At 39.2% G+C, this 19,018-nt stretch overlaps 2 protein-coding genes across 5 annotated transcripts in view; one reads left to right on the forward strand and one right to left on the reverse strand.

Moving 5' to 3' along the window:
* atp6v1e1a (ATPase H+ transporting V1 subunit E1a) overlaps positions 1-9,520 on the forward strand; it is a 23,742-nt gene extending 14,222 nt beyond the window's left edge. The window contains exons 7-9 of the mRNA XM_060928329.1: positions 5,040-5,134; positions 7,566-7,653; positions 7,838-9,520. Coding sequence (XP_060784312.1) covers positions 5,040-5,134; positions 7,566-7,653; positions 7,838-7,900 — 246 coding nt within the window. The 3' untranslated portion in view covers positions 7,901-9,520. The remainder of the gene's footprint in view (positions 1-5,039; positions 5,135-7,565; positions 7,654-7,837) is intronic.
* slc25a18 (solute carrier family 25 member 18) overlaps positions 8,372-19,018 on the reverse strand; it is a 43,718-nt gene continuing 33,071 nt past the window's right edge. For all 4 annotated transcript variants that reach the window (XM_060928328.1, XM_060928325.1, XM_060928326.1 and 1 more), the window contains exons 9-10: positions 15,565-15,640; positions 8,372-15,414 (exon numbers count right to left, since the gene is read on the reverse strand). In XM_060928328.1, the coding sequence (XP_060784311.1) occupies positions 15,273-15,414; positions 15,565-15,640 (218 nt within the window). In that variant the 3' untranslated portion in view covers positions 8,372-15,272. The remainder of the gene's footprint in view (positions 15,415-15,564; positions 15,641-19,018) is intronic.

The following is a 19,018-nucleotide window of genomic DNA, read 5'->3' on the forward strand; positions in this document are numbered from 1 at the left end:
TTTTTGGACTCAAGTCGGTCACCGCCGAAAGAAATTCACGTGCAAAATGGCAGATATATCTGTATTTATATATTTGTATTTATTTTCAAGAATCTTCACACATTAAGCGAATGATAAAGGTAGAAAAGGAGACATTTATAAGTTAAACATACCTGAGAAATCCGCCATTTCGCACGTGAATTTCTTTCAGCAGCAACCAACTTGAGTCCAAAAAAACCTGTCTTTTGCGGCCAATGATTCGCTTTAACTTGCGACAGAAGTTAAAACCACAAACTTTTTCCAAGTACACACGAAAATTTGGGTCCAAAAAAAAAAAAAAGACAGTAGAAAAGGTAAAAACAGCTATTATAGAAATGGATTGCTTCACATTGCCAGTCAAACTCTTACGGTTGTCAAGGAATGTCAAGTTAGCTTGCCCACCATGGGCTTGTTGCTATGGGGAAAATTGACACGTGACCAATTCCTGCAAATGGCCTATTGGCTCCAGTTCACCTGCGACCCACAGTGGATAAGCGCTATAGATATTGAGCGAAATCAATTCACATAGGATTAACGTGATCCAGTTACGTTACACAATCTCAGGGATGTTGGTGCTGATAGGAAGAAAGAACTATAGCGTTTAACATGATTAACTAACTTTAATCAAGACTAACGGTCTAGCATTTTAAATTCTAATTACAGAAGATTGCATTTAAAGATTCGATTCCAGCTCCATTGAAAGACACCAACACACGGTTACGCCAGTAGAACCTTTGAGGTACTTGGTTTGGATTTACCAAGTAATAAATAAAATATAAAAATAATAAATGTGACCTTGAAAATGGTATTTAATTTTTTTTTTTAAATGCACAGCCTATTTGGTAACTGGCTCTTTTTATTTATTTAACCTGAAGAAAGTCAAGTTTATTTTTATTGCGCTTTTAACAATACATTGTCGCAAAGCAGCTTTACAGAATTTGAATGACTTTTTAAACATGAGCTCATTTTATCCCTAATCTATCCTGAATGAGCAAGCCTGTGGCGACGGTGGCAAAGAAAAACTCCCTTAGACGACATGAGAGAGGAACCAGACTCAAAAGGGAACCTATCCTCATTTGGGTGAAATTGTTTAGAAAGTTAAAACCTTTCTACATCATTTTGAAGAAATATGAAGTGCTGTCCAAGTGTTTTTAGAGGAAAAAACAACAACCCAGTTTTGGTCAAAAACAGACTTTTAGCTGTTTTAGTCACTCACTACGTTTACATGCACGTCCAAATCGAGCTGCTGTTGGTAATCGAGCAAAGGGTCCCAGCAGGGGTGCCAGAGAAATCCAATGCTACATGCACAAGTGAAATCGGGCTATTGTGCAAGGTGCATTGTGCACCCGAGCCACACGTGGCGCTACACGCCCCATCGTGTTGGTACACTTCCGGTTGTCGTCATGAAGAAGAGCTATAGTGTTGCCAGATACTGCTGACGTTTTCCAGCCCAAAACATGTTCAAATCTGCTAAAATTCACTTAAAACCCCCAATCTGGCAACACTAGCAGTTCCGTGTTCAAGCTGTTAGGCTTGCTCTAACAGACTATGGCTACAAACTGTCCGGCGCAGACCACTGTTTTGTAAGACAACTTATTTTGCACAATAATATTTTTCTAAAGTCCATTTTTTGCTTACAAAAACATACATATATATTTTTTGCTTACAATTTAACTCGTCTACAAAAAATTCAATTGTTTTGTTTTTATTGACATTCTTCAGATGTTGGAGATATATATATATATATATATATATATATATATATATATATATATATATATATATATATATATATATCTCAATCACACACACACACACACACACACACACACAATGACTTGTTTATGTACACAATTCACAGCTATGCAACAGCTGTACAGATGTATTTGGTGATACAGTAAGTGAGCTAAATTTTAACAGTGCAAACAATGCCACAGAAAGAAAAGATTCATGCCGTTGTCATGATTCGTTGTCATGCCGACCGAGGCTGTTGTGTTTCCCGCTTGTGGTCTCGTCACTCATCACTTCCGGAAGTAGCTCGACTACTAGCTCGATAGGGTATACATGCACAAAGTAGCTCGGCAGAAATCGCATAAACTAGGTCGTGTAGCTCGATTCCGAGAAATCAAGTTCGGTTCAATTTCAGCCGAATTAAGGTGTATACATGGCATTTTGAACTTCGATTTCAGTCGAGCAACAGCAGAAATTCGATTCTCTCTGTGTGCATGTAAACGTAGTGACCGTGATGTCTGACAGGTTTTCCAGACCAATACACACAGAGCCACGGAACTGTTTCCACAGCTGGATACGAGTACAGGCCCAATTCTTTTCAAATCACGTTCATAGGATTGGAGCAGTGTTACTTTTGTGAGCTTTCCATCATGGTGTGAGTGATTGCACTAAGAGTATCACATAATTAAAGGTGCAATAGTAGATTTTTATGTTGTGTTATTTCATACATGCGCACAAAACCTGCAGAATATATAGAAAATGATGAAAAATAATGGTTTAAGCCATGACCTTGGGGTAACAGTATGTGGAAAAACTGAGTTTGTTTTTTTACTAAAAAAGGTGTTCTAATGGCTAGCCCACCTACTTAAAGGAGAACTGAAGGTAAATTGTTTTTATCAAAATTCTATTAATCTCATTTTTTTAAAATATAGGAATGCATTTTGATCGCTATTTTGTCGCTGCTATAGCAAGTTATGAATGTTTGAAATATGCTCTGTCATACATCAGTCCATGTGTTAAAGCAATGGGTGTAAACGAGATTCGTTGAGACCTGTGCGAGACATCGTAGGACGGAAGTAAAACGTACAGCGGAAATCCAAGTGACCAACATCTGCCAACGTTGTCAAAAGCCCTCTTTCGAATGCTGATGTAATCAAGTTGGAAATTTTGATTTGTTTTGATGGCGATCTGGAAAGTTTGCAAAGTGGGCCGTAATCATCATTTAAACTCGTTTTCGTGCAATATTTTGTTTGGAAAACAGTTTTCAAAATGGCGGCGCTGACGGGTCACGTTTCGAAGTCTCGTGAAGATCGCGCAGATAAGCAACGCCTGCCGTGGACCAAATGAACCAAATTCAACGTGGCTAAAAACCAAATAGGCCGATAAGTATAATATTTAGTTGCCGATATAAGGTTACTAAAACTGAAAACGTAATTGAAGAACGTGTTAATTAAGAAATAAAGCAAGTTTAAAAATGACTTCGGTTCTCCTTTAAACTTTAGTTTCATTTTCATCTGGGGAGGGGGACCTAATTTTAACTAAGGCACCTTTAAGTGACCGGTTGCATAGATGAAGAGTGAGGAAAAATGTTTGATCACATGCTGTGCAACGCATACAGCAATAGTAGCCGTTTATGAATTAAATGTTAACAGGACCACAGTAAAGGAATTTAAATAGTACCTCAATCCATTACACTTTTTTTTTTTTTTTTTAACTTTTTTTAAAAATAAATGCTAAAATTGCATGAACTAGGGCTCCAGAGTGACACGACAGAAAAGCATTCACACCATTGTCTGGAGCTTGCGATGATTCAAATACTGATGATGGGGCAAAATTTCAGTGTTTCCTCTACCATTATATTGGGCTCCCCCCCCCCACGCATTTCAAGGTTCTACACATTTTATTGTTCTAAAATAAATGTGAAGACCTTTTAAAGGAGTCGTATTTAACTGTTTGTTCAGGTCCAAATGCTCTGTAATAGGAGCTGTGGGGAGGGGTCCTGCAAATGACCAGTGGATCATTCCATCCTCATCCAGCAGCCCCCTCCCCTCCCAAACCAGTGAACTTGGGGGAAACACTGAATTTGCTCTCAAGATTGGAGGAAGGACGTTACTGTCTTTGCTCTGTCCATCCCAGTGACACTAGTCAGTCGTGAGCATCTGTGAGCTCATGTATGTAGAAGACGGTAGATAGCGCTTGCCTCTGGGTGTGTTGCATTGCTCTGCGACACAGCACAAGCAGTGGTTGGTTAGCGTCACATGTCGTGGAGGAAAGACGTTTGCTCCACCATCCCAAGTTGGAGGTTGCCATGTCATCGCAGATAAATAGCAGGAAGAAAGGTGTTGTGTGTGGGTTTTTTTTTTTTTTTTAAACTTGTGTATGCAGGGATGGCAATTTTCCGCCGAACAGCGGAAATCCGCCGTTTTGAATTTCAATTTTATCATTTTTGTGGAACGTCTAAATCCGTAGAGAAAAGTTTTGGGGGGGGTTAGGCACCTAACTTTTATTGCTGCTACCGAGATTAGTGTCAAATCGTATCGAAACCACATGTCTCGCGAACAACGGAAGCTTCTATATCGAGTGTAACAATGAAAATAAGCAAATGAGTCTGTGATTGGTTGCGAAGTGAAGGATTCAACCAATGCGAAAGCATGTTTCATTTCACTGGCTGCCATTTTGCCTTTAGCTAAATGTCTTGCACGAGGTTTTGAGAGCATTGTTTTCCGCGGAAATATGAAGTTTTTATCACGAGATCAAGAAGCATCGGTGGCTGAAATTGACAAAAATGTCAAGAACAAATTTCGTTGGGATTGGCTACAGCGGACAGTTACTACGAAAGTGAAACTTGGGGGAAAAAGGAGATCAGCGAGACGCTTGAACAGTTTATCAAGAAGTGCGATTTGCCTGGCAAAGCATTTTGCATTTATTGTAACGATGTGATCAACTACGGATCCCGTGGCTGTGTGGCATTAATTGACCATGCTTCTAAGGTCAAGAAACACTCGGATGTTATTGCACTTCGTAAATATGCCTGGGGCAGTCAGAGTAAGTTGTCTTTTTTTCTATTAAACTTTAGATACTTATTTTTATCATGTATTTTTCACACAATATACATGTAAAATGGCTAGAAAATAGGTAGAAGAGGCTAAAAAGGCTAAAGCTTCAGGGGGGCTCTGCCCCCCTGAACCCTCCGTTCGGAGTTTCAGCTGAAATAAAATTTTCCTGTTGCCATCCCTGTGTATGTATTAGTTGTAGCTGAAGAAATAAAATCTGCTGCTCTTATTTTTCAGGCTGCAGTCCGGAAGAATATCCCCGTCTACAAAGAAACCGTCAAGAGCAACATTGAAGTCTGCGTCGACAAGGACAACTTTCTCTCCCCTGACATGTAAGAGCTCACCTGTCTGCTCTGTCCCTGTTTCTTCTTTATGAAGTGTGGGGTGAAGAACTCGTGTCACACTCTCTAGAAACCTTTATTTAAACTTAAACAGGGTAGTCCAATCAGTCGCTATACGCCCCTGCTATCAAAAGGAGCCCTGTTACACATTTACAATATACAACAAATATAAACTAAAAAAGAAACTAGAGCGGTGGCTACAATTATCAGCACCTTTTCAGATTTGCCAATAAACAATTTTACAAAGGTGAGTTTCAGTTACAATAGTTATTATTGGTTAATCAATCAACCAGAAGGCCCGCCTCGCCCTTTGAGCTTGTCGTCTGATGACGCAGCTCTTTACCTGAGATGGAATTTTTTTTCAGCATGATCAGAAGTTTGAGGAAACCCCAGATATTATCAGAAGTAAGCACGGCGGAAAGATCATGGACATGTTTTTACTGATCAAATTCACTAATATTTCATGATCTCCTTGTTGAAACCTACTGTTTCTTACTCTTTCATTTGACAGTCACCATTTTGTATCTAAACACGTGTTTGAGAAGTCATATGATGTGAGGTGTCGATAATAGTGATCACTTTCACCGGTGTCCACCATTATATTATACACCCTGTGGAATTAAGGGACATTTACAACTGTTATGGAATCCTATTCCAATAAATAGAATTCGACCAGAATTAAATTCCTAGAATATTAAAAGAAAAAAAATTACATACTTGAAATATTCAGTTTTCTATTCCATTCAGAAAATATTTTTGCAGTTTGTTGTAAATATCTACCACATATTACAATATCAGTAGACACTTTATATTTTTAGATGGAAATTTAAAATCTCAATTTAAAAAAAATAAAATCAACCTTTGACCTGGATTTTCATGTGGTTACAAAGTCAATTGCCTGACATTTATTGGTAAACTATAAAACTAAAAAAATTAATACAAACAACAACGAATGATTAACAAAATGTGATCTATGAAAATACTTAAGTGGAACAAAAAGATTTTCTGACAGGTTAAACATTATCAGTTCATTTGTTTTTACAAATAGAATTACTTCATTAACGTAAGAACCGACATCGATATATTTATATAAAAGATATCTTATACTAAATAAGTATGCAAAACACATTTTAAATTAAAAAAAAAAAAAAAAACTTTTAATGCCACGTACCGGGGTTGGTTTTTTTTTTTTTTTTGTTTTTTTTTTTTAAATCTGGGTGTCGATAATTGTGGAATGGTGTCATGTGATCTGATGTGCTAAGTAATCGGGAATCAACTTTTGCGTTCTCTCCTCCAGTGGAAGTTTAAGTAATTACCCGTGCACAATTTACGTATTGAAAGACTTTTTCTACTTTTGCAATGGCCAAAAGATTGTCGATAACTGTAGCCACTGCTCTAGTTATGATTCATATTGCAATGTGTATATATTCAATATATTCAAATTTATTATAAATACAAAACTGTATAAATAAAATACATTAGTGAAATATAAAATATGAACTATAAACTATAACCTTAGTCCATTTAAAAAAAAAAAATCCATGATGAGGGATTTTTTGGCCAGCTCAGTTCTTCCCCTTGGTAAATGTAACCTATTGCTTTGCCTAGTATTTCTGCTGTGGATTGCATTATTGAATGTAAAATAATTTTTTGAAAAATTGCAGGCAACTCATTAATACACTTAAGTTTGAACACACGATCAGCCCACCGACTTTGTACACTGGGCCCCTTAACTACGTCTAAAGGCCAATTTATGCTGACAACCCAGTCCTCGCAGATAGCGTCGCAGACAGTGTCTGCGTAGCCCCCCCACCTTCGCAGACGCTCTGCGCGCACCTCCCAAAAATTGTGACCACCGCAGAAGCCTCGCAGACAGCGCCGCAGACAAGAGGGCTCTGATTGGTCCACTCTACATCCGCTGTACACGCACTTCCACTTCCCTACTTTCCTGGTTTGTTTTGTTTTCACGACCGGCATTTTTAAAAACACGAGCAAAGATGGAGCAGCATGAAGAGCGGTTGATTGAGGAAGTACATCTATACGACTCCAGTTCTAGTCGTCATAAAAAAAAAAAAAGTTCTAGTCATTATAAGTAACCGGAGGATGAACGCTCCCCTAACCACACCCACCAACTACTCCTAGCGACTTTGCGCCCCCTTGCGTTGTGCCGGTGAATAACATCGCGCACGCCTATTACTCCCCGCTCACCGATAAATTACAACTGTCTGCGAAAAGCTATCTGCGAAAGCCTTGTCGCAAGAGCATGCAGAGGCCTTAAGGCTCCATCACTCGCCCCTGTTCCATTAACTATTCTTGCAGCATGCCGCTCTAAAGTCTCTCAAAGTGGCCTTTTTGTATATTTGCTGATTTAAAGCTGCCTCTCTCACCTAATTGAGAATCCATGTTGGTTTATTGTGAACAGCTCTGGAGGTGTGGAGGTTTATAATGCTAACGGCAAGATCAAGGTGTCCAACACTCTGGAGAGCAGACTGGATCTTCTGGCTCAGCAGGTAACGATGGTGCATGAAGACGTTTAATGGAAAAGCAAACACACAATTGTGGTCATTTTGTTTAAATGTCATTGCAGTGATCTCAGGAACCTTGGTAAGAATAGGTGATCATGGTAATCTGAAAATATTATGTGTCTAAAAATAACTGATTGGATTGTGGATCGTATTTCCTTTTCATTCCCAGATGATGCCTGAAATCCGAGTGGCTCTATTCGGCGTTAACCAGAACCGCAAGTTCATGGATTAACAGATACCGTGACCAAAGGAATAGAAATGAATTAGACTTAACCTCAACATGCCTGTCTTTGAGTTTGTTTGCACTGTGTATTAGGGCTCGCTCTGTCTGTGTGTGAACAACTTTTCTTCTTCGGTTGTGAAAGTGGTCCTGATTTTGATGACTGGACTTCCTGGAAAAGGGTACAGTGTACTGAAGCGAGCTCCGATTTATAAACAGGATGTGCTTCACCATGAGCCTCACGTAATTATAAATATAACTCTGTGAATGTACAGTATGATCTATGCAATCATGGATAATAGGGCTCAGATATTTATACTGTAAACAAAGGGTTAAATTCGCTAACAACTTCAAGCAATAGCTTTCTGAACGTGTCAGGATGTTTACTCTGCCCTGCCTTAAACGTGGAATTGTTGTGTATCTTGTTTTTGTTCGTTATTTCACTGCTTCATTGTGTGCAAGTGTGAATATAAAACTAAGGAGGAAATTCAATATTTTATTTCTATATTTGGAAGCATTTCAGTATTTGTTAAAATCACTTTTTACAATACAAAGGTCAACCCAAAAAACAACAAAAAAACCCAAGCAGTTTTCTTTTCAGTGTCTTTCATTGTCCTGGAGTGCGCATGTGAGGGGATTAGTACAAACAATTCATCACATACATCAAATTATGTACATTAAATAACTTATCGTATTGAAATAATGGACATGTTTCTTGTCGACACAATACTGTTAACTGTACCTGTCGTCAATTCTGCATTATAATATACAATCGTGTTTTATTACGTAATTGCTTTCACACACAACAGGCCTCATTTATCAGTTGTTCAGTAAAGTTATGTGTAAAATGAAATAAAAATTCCTGCCAGATTTACAAAGGTTTTGGTAATGCTGATTTTTCTTAACGGGATCCTTTAGCGGATTGATTTTCAAACTAATTTTATGTAAAATTAGTTGTAGGTTTCAAAACTCCAAATTTTTTCATTTTCAGAGACCAAATAGTTGTGGGGGGGGGAACAAAAACAACTTTTTTTTTTTTTTTTTTTTTTTAATAAAAAGAATTGCAGATGGGCTTCCTGTGGTAATGACGTATGCGATGACGTCGAGTAGCGATTGCTTGGAGCAACTCGGCGTGATGTATTCTTTGTTTACTTTGTAATTTTGCTAGTTTTAGAAGTATTATTTTTATCAAATTTATCAGTTTTTAAAGAAGTATGCCTCATTGTGTAGCATGTACGAGGGAAAGTCAAAAAGTTCTAAGACAAATTGGAAAAATCTTTATGAAAATAACAAGGCTCTTTCTCTACATATCCTCTATTTAAATCTAAGCATTTCTGCAAGTGGTGTTTCCATCGGAGAATTCCTTCTTTGTAGAGTTCTGGGGGACGTCTTTCACACCTTTTTGAAATTATAACATCGGTCTTAGAACTTTTTGACTTCCCCTCGTAAATGTCACAATGATGCTGAAAAGAAAGCACAAGCTGGAACTAGACTGCATTTTGTCTGTGGAAATGCAAAGTGTGATTGTATAGCTGTGGCAGAGGGTCACCAACAGAAACTGGATCAGACATGAGACCTTGCGCTGCAAAAAAATTTTTTTTTTTCTCCACATGATCTATGGAAAGTTTGTGGCTACGTGCTCTAAAATCTCGGTTTAAAATGGCTCAACTCCTAGTGCGCCATGACACTTTGTGGTCCAATTTTTTTTTTAACATGATCTACAGCTGGTGCTGGATAGATTGTGTGTGGGGCATGGTTTAAAACAAATTTTAGAGCATGAAGCATTATATCTGCACTTCAGTGAGGAGAGTTATTCGTGTGCTTGCTAAACACAAAGCAGCACTTCACTAGGATTGGTTACTAGTGGACATTCCAAGTTCTGGTTGCCTATAGGTATCCCTTTTGTATATTTATTTATAACTGTGTTTGTGTCATTGGTCAGTTGATAGTGTCCTTCACTCTCATTGGTATTACAGACATCAACAAGGGGGTACATGTGACAGTGCTCCTGGAGCAGAGAGGGTTAAGGGCCTTGCTCAAGGGCCCAACAGTAGCAGCTTGTCATTGCTGGGCTTGAATGCATGACCTTCAGATCAGTAACCCAGAGCCTTAACTCTTGAGCCACCACTGTCGTCGACTCAAATTTGAAATTAATTTAACTCGTCGCCAACAGTTATTCACCCCAAGTTATCAAATTTCACTGACTCTGGTTGCCACATTGCTGCTTGTCTCTTCCTGCTCTTCTCTTCCCTTCCCTTTTCCAAGCCCATTTACATTTCCTGAAGGCCATAAAACTTGAAGAGACCTAAAAATGACAAGATGACTAAACACAGTCTTCCAATAATGCAGCTCAGCCACTGCAGCTCATCACATACCACAGACAAAACACTACCCTGTCATCCTTTAACAGGGTGCCGTTACTTCTGTTCTAAATGAATGGCTAGACTTATTATATTGTTTTGGATCACTTTCTTTCAAGTCATGAATATATTTAACAGAATGCACATTAAATGGGTGTGTAATTGAAATAATGAATCGTTTTAAACATGATGTAAAGTTACACAAACTCAGGAGCGAAACATCGGATGCAAATGTTTTTCCCAGAAATCCTTCCTATTCGTAGCCAAATTGATGAATGAGGCCCAATGTTGTAATGGTGGACACTGGAAATATAAATACTGTCATGTTCTACATGAAACGACACTGCCTTTTTTTTTTTCAGCAGGTATTTGAGATAAAGTCTCCGATATCTGGTGGAAGGTTTTTCAGTTTGTCCCTCTGCAGGAACCATTAAAGGACATCAAACCATACAATAGAGCATTTCCTTTTTGGAAAGCTGAAACCATTAAACTTCAAGAACCCTTAAGAGAACCTTTTTTGAAGGACATTAAAAAAAGAACATGATAAATATCATAAACTTTTAAAGATTAAAAGTTAAAATTAAAAGGCATGTAGTGATACAAGTGTAAAATCAGAATATACAATCACTGTACATGATTTTCACGTCAAACCTGATTTAAATAGAATACAATGAAATTATTGAAGAAGAATAAAAAAAAGACAACAACCTTGATCCTCTCTGATTCCAGTCAGACTGTAGTGTAAAATCCAGCCACAAGGTGGCGCTTGTTCGCATCTCTGTCTTTTTAAACCAGAAATTAAATTTCTGTTTGTATTTTTTTTAACTATGATGTTACTTGTGCGTTTTACTCCATTCAGTACAGAACTAATACTCAGAGTCTGTATGTTTAAAAATAACATATAGCCTACTATATATTTTTAAATAAAAAAAAAAGTGGATTATTTTGCATTCTTGACTTTGAGGTGCATGAGCATCATGTGACCAGACCACAATCTCAATATTCTGGTCATCCTTCATAAAAACTGTTTACTTTGAGATAATGTATAGTTTTTTGGTGTTATAGTGGGTACAGCTATACAGATATGTAACATAGATAAATATATTTATTTTAGAAGATTATGAGGATCATAAAAAGTAGATCAGAGTCCTAGTTTTGATTTTTAGAACAAATGCAGATTGCCAAACATATATAAGATTAGTATAAGCAAAAGATAATTAATAATATTTGAATACGATCTTTAATATTTTATCTTTCTCTGATCTCAGGTCGGGTTTGAGGTGACACTTGAGCCTTTCCAGGTGTGTTAAAGTTAAGGTTTATGTTTGCGGAAAAGATCATCAGCCCGATAATGGTGTGTACGTTATAATTCTGGAGCATGTCTTTCGTTTCTTGCCTCCTGCTCTGACGTATGATGGGATCCCTACAGGGCAGCCTGAAGGTTAGAGAAGCAGCCTTGGGCCCAAAGGGTTGCCGGTTTGATTCCCAGGATGGGTAGGAAAAATGTGAAGGGAGTTGAGTGTATCATGGCTGAAGTGCTCTTGAGTAAGACACGTGGGTGCTGTAGCAGAGCTGCGCACTACTCTGGGTACAGTACCAGTCAAAAGTTTGGAAACGCCTTCAAATTCGATGTTTTTTCTTTATTTTAATTAACTAAAAGACACTTCATGTCTTAAAGTAATGACTGACTGTTATTTCTCTTTACTTACTTGAATGGTTCTTGACATAATATGGATTACTACAGTTGTCGAACAGGGCTCTTTACTGTATTTTTATTATTTACTCTTTACTGGTTGATGGTGGGGCGGCATGGTGGTGTAGTGGTTAGCGCTGTCGCCTCACAGCAAGAAGGTCCGGGTTCGAGCCCCATGGCCGGCGAGGGCCTTTCTGTGTGGAGTTTGCATGTTCTCCCCGTGTCCGCGTGGGTTTCCTCCGGGTGCTCCGGTTTCCCCCACAGTCCAAAGACATGCAGGTTAGGTTAACTGGTGACTCTAAATTGAACGTAGGTGTGAATGTGAGTGTGAATGGGTGTCTGTGTGTCAGCCCTGTGATGACCTGGCGACTTGTCCAGGGTGTACCCCGCCTTTCACCCGTAGTCAGCTGGGATAGGCTCCAGCTTGCCTGTAGAACAGGATAAAGCGGCTAGAGATAATGAGATGAGATGAAATTATTTTGGACTCCAAGATTTTTATATATATATGCACTTGTTCTAATTTGTCATCATTAACAACTTGCACGGAATCTTTTTTGTAAGGAGACGGAGACATTTATTTGATATTTCAGGAAGGAGTCTCCAGTAGAGCCCGACTGATAAATCAGCGTGCCAGTATTATTGTCTGATATGAACTAATTGCAAATAAAACATCAGTGTTCATAACGACCGATAAATGACAATTAAAAAAGAAACGGAGAGATAAAAGATGGAACCTTCAACCATGTGATGAGTGTTGTCATTGCATAATTTGTCCACCAGAGGGCATAATGCACCTCCACTGTTGGCAACACATGCATTTGGAACACCACAAATCACAACAATCAGCTGACCCAAGCAGAGTCCTGCAGAGTGTCTCACAATGGGGATCATCTTATTATCAAAACGTTAATATATTTAGTTGTACTTTTGTTCAAAGTAGTATTTGTGACAATAAAGCAAGGTTATTTTAAAATGCATTACGTCATGGTATCTTGGTAAGAATGCTTAAACAATTACACAAATTTTATGGAAAATCTTTGTTTTGTGTTTTAAAAAAATAGGATGCTATATCAGTATTGGATTCTTAAATACTCAAGTATCAAAAATGGTATCAGTCTTAAAAATCCTATATCGGTCGGGCTCTCGTCTCGTCTTCATAGTTGTCCCTGTTTACCAACACATGGAGGTTCAGAAATGTGCATTTTTTTTTTTTTTTGTCTTTGTAATGAACTTCAGGGCAGAGAAAGAAGACATGCTGGTGATGGAACGACTTTTTACACCTGTTATGACAGGAAGTAACTTGCTTCACGTTCCACAACATTAAATGTAACTATAAATGGATTTTAAAAATATGAGTCATTCTTTAATTAATAAAAATTTTAATCATTGGAAAATTGCTATGGTATAAGAGGAATAAAACACTTGAGGATTGTTCTATTATAGGCAAATAATCAACTTCAGGGTGGTAACGGGAAATATGTTTTGTGTCAGGCCGGATCATGTCACCATGCTGTTATTTTAAAACAGCATGCTTCCTAGAAAATGTGAGTTGTGCAATATTAAAAGGATTAAAATATATATATTTACAGGTAGTACTGAGTTTTAAGGAGAAGTCATGGCCTAAAGGTTAGAGAAGCAGCTTTGGGACCAAAAGGTTGCTGGTTTGATTCCCTGGACCAGTAGGAATGGCTGAAGTGCCCTTGAGCAGGGCACGTAACCCCCTACTGCTCCCTAGGCTGCCCCCTGCTGCGGGTATATCGGGGTCCTGTTGTACATCGTTCTGGATAAGAGCGTCTGCTAAATGCCTGTAATGTAATGTACGCTAATGACAAGCACCAAATTAAAATAACTTGTTTTTCTTTAAAAAAAAATATTTTATTGATCTGATTAACCAGAACAGAACATAAAGGTTAATACGAGGCTCCTGAGAGCTTACTGTACAAATCCACTTCTAACAAAATCCATATATTTATTTGCTGCTCGCTGCAACACCACTTTCATGCATTGCAAGGTCGCAAAACTCTATTAAAATGAAAAGAAGGCGAAGAGGTAAGTAGATACGCCTCTGTATCCTGATTGGTTGGATTTTGATAGTTCGCGTAATTTTTTTTTCTGTTTAGAAAGTCTGGGCTGCCACAGAGAACTGAGTTCTTTAAGCAAAGCTAGATATTTTATGAAAGCTGCCATAATGCAAGTAAATGTTGCTGAATATTATTTATAAATTAAAAATCGCAGACCCTAGCTTTAACCGCATAATCTGGCAGAGTGAGGCTGAGCGACACTGAGGATTAAAGCACAGATTAACACAGCAGCAGATCCTAAAACACATTTAACAGTTATTCCACGAAATCAAGTCGTACATGAGCTGATGGTCAACGAGGCGAGTAGCACCAAGTCGGCTATAAGCCATGTACGAGGAGATTGAGTGGAATAACTGCTTTATTTTATTCACATTCACTGGATTTTGAGAAACAGAGCATTTTCATTTTGAATTTTTTCCAAATTCAATAGGTAAAAACTTTACACAAAATGTCCGACAAAATCATTTCTGCTCAGAATGTAAAGAAACCGGCGAAATGACAGGAGCAATTTGTGAAAAATGCGATAATAATAATAATTCTTGAAAAATAAAAAAAGATACGTTCTTACCATAAAATACTTTTATTTCATATTCTGTTACCTTTTTTTTTGTGGAGTTTTTATTTTATCCTCGATTGGTTCAGCAAAATGTTCCGCCGTTCTGTTTTTCTCTACTTATGGTATATGAGCTGATATCCTAGTAGTAGAGTAGCCAATCAGAGTGCGCGATTGCTCATATCCAGTGAATGTGAATAGAATAAAGTCTGTTATACTGTGTCATAAACACTCTTAAAAACCAAAGCACCAAGTACTTTTCTTCATCTTTAGCTGTCTGGGTCTCTGATCCACTTGATTCACTGATGCGCTATTTATTTATTTATTTATTTATTTATTCTAACCTTTGCTAGTGTACTAGTGATGGATTTTATATTCCATCCTTCATGTTTTACCTAAATCATCAGCCCAAATCAAGTGAATGAGACACCATCAGATAGACCAGGACCTTGTTTTGCCCAAAGAACACTGTTTACATCTTTTAGACCCTTGAGGAACAATTAGTGTACAATGTCATCGCTTATGATAGCATGAACAGCCATTTCATTTTTTTCTTGAACTCCTTTGGTTATGTAAGTGACCATCTCTCTCATTCTAAACACTAATTTCTTCCCTAATCCCGGGCCCTCTCCTCTCGTCACGCATTCAAACAGTACACTGTGTTTGTTCACTGATTCACTGCTACAAGACTTCATTTCTATCCCAGCAGCTTCATCACCTGCTCACCCACACCCAGGAAGTAGATGCCTTGTGCGATCCCAAAAAGCGGGGCAATGACCAGCGCTCGACACGTCGCTCCTTTAAGAAAGGCCGACGGTCCCTCTCGACTCAGAATGCGCCTGTGAATTCCAGAAGAAACCAAAACTAGTCAGAGTTTTCAATATTTTAACAAATATCATTACGATATCTATCTACCATATCTCATATCTCTGCATGATAAAGTGGGGAATAATAACCAATAAACTTACATTTAAGACAGGTTATCTTACCGTGTGCAGTCGATGATGCCCCGGTATGAATCTTCTCCTTCCCCTTTCTGCAGCGTCTGAAGACGAGTCTTTATGACTGGGGGAAAATGCATACTGATTACCTACAGTGTTCAGCCTTTATCGCAGAATTAGCTTTCACTTGAAACTTTTACCACTTGTATGCTTTCCAGTTTCTCTGTCACATCACATGTTCTCCTTTCAGTTTCTCCCTAAACTGATCACCTACCAGTTCCCTCCTATTATACCACAGGTAGCAGACGGGCTAACATGCTTCCTTCGAGACACATAAACCCTGCCAACAACATCTTTTTAAATTCCTGCTTGCTGCATCACAAGGCAGCGTAACACACTTAGAGCAAAGCGCTATCCGCCGTCTTCTACATACATGAGCTCATAGATGCCCACGATTTTCTAATGTCACTATAATTGACAAGGAAGAGAGCATATGATCAATTTTGTTTCTTTGGTTCTAGGCCAACAAGCTGCTTTTTTTTTGCCATATTAACAATATTAAAAGAGAGAAAATAAGAACTAATAACGTTTTTTGGGACGTAGTGTCACGAATCCCCTCAAAACATGGTGCTTTTCATTTCATTCTGATATACAGTATGTTGTTAGTTTTACTTCCTCCTGGTCCTGGTCTCCACCATGCAGAGGTGGATAGTAAAGAAGTGCATTTACTTGAGTACTGTACTTAAGTACAACCCCAATTCCAAAAAAGTTGGGAGACTCTGTAAAACATCAGTAAAATCAGAATGCGCTAATTTGCAAATCATGAAAACCCTATATTGCATTGAAAATAGTACAAAGACAACATATCAAATGTTGAAACTGAAAAATTTTATTGTTTTTTGAAAAATATATGCTCATTTTGAATTTGATGTCAGCAACACGTTTCAGAAAACTTGGGACAGGGACAACAAAAGACTGAAAAAGTTGTGTAATGCGAAAAAAAAGTAATTTGGTTAATTTGCAACAGGTCAGTAAAATGATTGGGTATAAAAAGAGCATCCCAGAGAGGTGGAGTCTCTCAGAAGTAAAGATGGGGAGTGGTTCATCGCTCTGTAAAAGACTGCTTGGGCAAACAGTACAACAACTTAAGAATAATGTTCCTCAATGTAAAATTGCAAAGAATTTGGGGATCACATCATCTATGGTCCATAATATCATTAAAAGAAATCTCTGTATGCAAGAGACAAGGCTGAAAACTGACATTGGATGCCTGTGATCTTCAGGCCCTCAGGCGACACTGCATTAAAAGTAGACACATGTCTGTAGTGGAAATCACTGGATGGGCTCTGGAGCACTTCAGAAAACCATCATCTGTGAAAACAGTTCATTACTGCATCCACAAATGCAAGTTAAAACCAGATATAAACAATATCCAGAAAAACCGCCACCTTCTCTGGGCCCGAGCTCTTTTACGATGGACTGAGATAAAGTGGAAAATTGTCCCAAGATCTGACGAATTGAAATCTGAAATTCTTTTTAGAAATCTTGGACATCACGTCCTCCAGGCCAAAAGGAGAGGGACCATCCGGCTTGTTATCAGTGCACAGTTCAAAAGCCAGCGTCTGTGATGGTATGAGGGTGCATTAATGTACGTGACATTGGGTAGCTTGCACATCTTGGAAGGCATCATGAATGCTGAATGATATATACATGTTTCAGAGCAACATGCTGCCATCCAGACAAAATATTTTTCAGGGAAGGCCTTCCTTCTTTCAGCAAGACAATGCCAAACGGCTTTCTGCACATATTAAAACTGCATGGTTCTGTAGTAAAAGAGTCCAGGTGCTAAACTGGCCTGCCTGCAATCCAGACCTGTCTCCCATTTAAAATATTTGGCGCATTATGAAACTCAATCCTCAATCAATAGGCACACACACATCCTCAGTTTTTGTGAGGATATGTGTGTGCCTACCAAAACCTTCTGCAACAACAATAAACCCTGGTTCACTGCAAAACTCAGGCAACTTCGTCAGAACAAAGAAGAGGCCTACAAAAGTGGAGACAGAGTTCTGTATAATCAGACCAGAAACACACTGACAATGGAGGTGAAAGCAGCTAAGAGGAGCTATGCTGATAAGATTAAAAACAGCCTTTCAGCAAACGATCCGACGTCAGTGTGGAGAAGCCTGCAGAACATTACTAACTATAGGAGACCATCCACCAACACTGCAGTGAACCATCAACTGGCTGACGAGCTGAATGTGTTTTACTGCAGATTCGACACATTCACACCTCTCCCCCTTCAGTCATTAAAGACCCATTTACACCCCCTGCCATTCTGCCACCCCCCCCGCCTCTGACCCCCCACCAGCATTCAAGATCTGTGAAGAGGATGTCTGTCAGCTTTTCCACAGACAGAAGATCAGGAAGGCACCTGGCCCAGATGGTGTGTCACCCTCTTGTCTGAAGGTCTGTGCTGACCAGCTGGCTCCCATCTTCACCCAGATCTTTAATAGATCCCTGGAGCTGTGTGAAGTCTCCTCATGCTTCAAATGCTCCACAATAATCCCGGTTCCTAAGAAAACCAATATCACAGGACTGAATGACTACAGGCCTGTTGCCCTCACATCTGTAGTCATGAAGTCCTTCGAGAGACTGGTGTTGTCATACCTGAAGGACATCACAGACCCCCTGCTGGACCCCCTGCAGTTTGCCTACCGGGTAAACAGGTCAGTGGATGATGCTATAAATATGGGTCTACACTACATCCTGCAACACCTTGCCACTGCAGGGACGTATGCCAGGATCCTGTTTGTGGACTTCAGTTCGGCATTCAACACCATTGTTCCAGACATCCTCCACACCAAGCTCACCCAGCTCACTGTGCCCTCCTCCACCTGTCATTGGATTACAAACTTCCTGACTGACAGGAAGCAGCAGGTGAGGATGGGGAGCATCATATCCAGCACTCGGACTATCAGCACTGGCGCCCCCCAAGGGTGTGTGCTCTCCCCACTGCTCTTCTCCCTTTATACCAACGACTGCACCTCAAGAGACCTGTCTATTAAACTCCTGAAATTTGCGGACAATACAACGGTCATTGGCCTCATCCGAGATGGTGACGAGTCTGCACACAGACGGGAGGTTGAACGGCTGGTCTGGTGGTGCGACCAGAACAATCTGGAGCTGAACACGCTCAAAACTGTGGAGATGACAGTGAACTTTAGGAGGAGCCCCCCCCACTCTGCTGCCCATCACCATCACCAACAACACTGACTGCTGTTGAAAGCTTCAGGTTTCTGGGTTCAACAATCTCTCGGGACTTGAAGTGGGAGACCAACACAGTCACTATCATCAAAAAGGCTCAGCAGAGGTTGTACTTTCTGCACCAGCTCAGGAAGCTCAACCTGTCTAAGGAGCTGCTGACACAATTCTACTCTGCCATCATTCAGTCTGTTCTTTGCTCTTCCATCACTGTTTGGCTTGGATCAGTCACCAAACA

The sequence above is a fragment of the Neoarius graeffei genome, chromosome 8 (genome assembly GCF_027579695.1).
Source record: "Neoarius graeffei isolate fNeoGra1 chromosome 8, fNeoGra1.pri, whole genome shotgun sequence".
Taxonomy (NCBI): domain Eukaryota; kingdom Metazoa; phylum Chordata; class Actinopteri; order Siluriformes; family Ariidae; genus Neoarius; species Neoarius graeffei.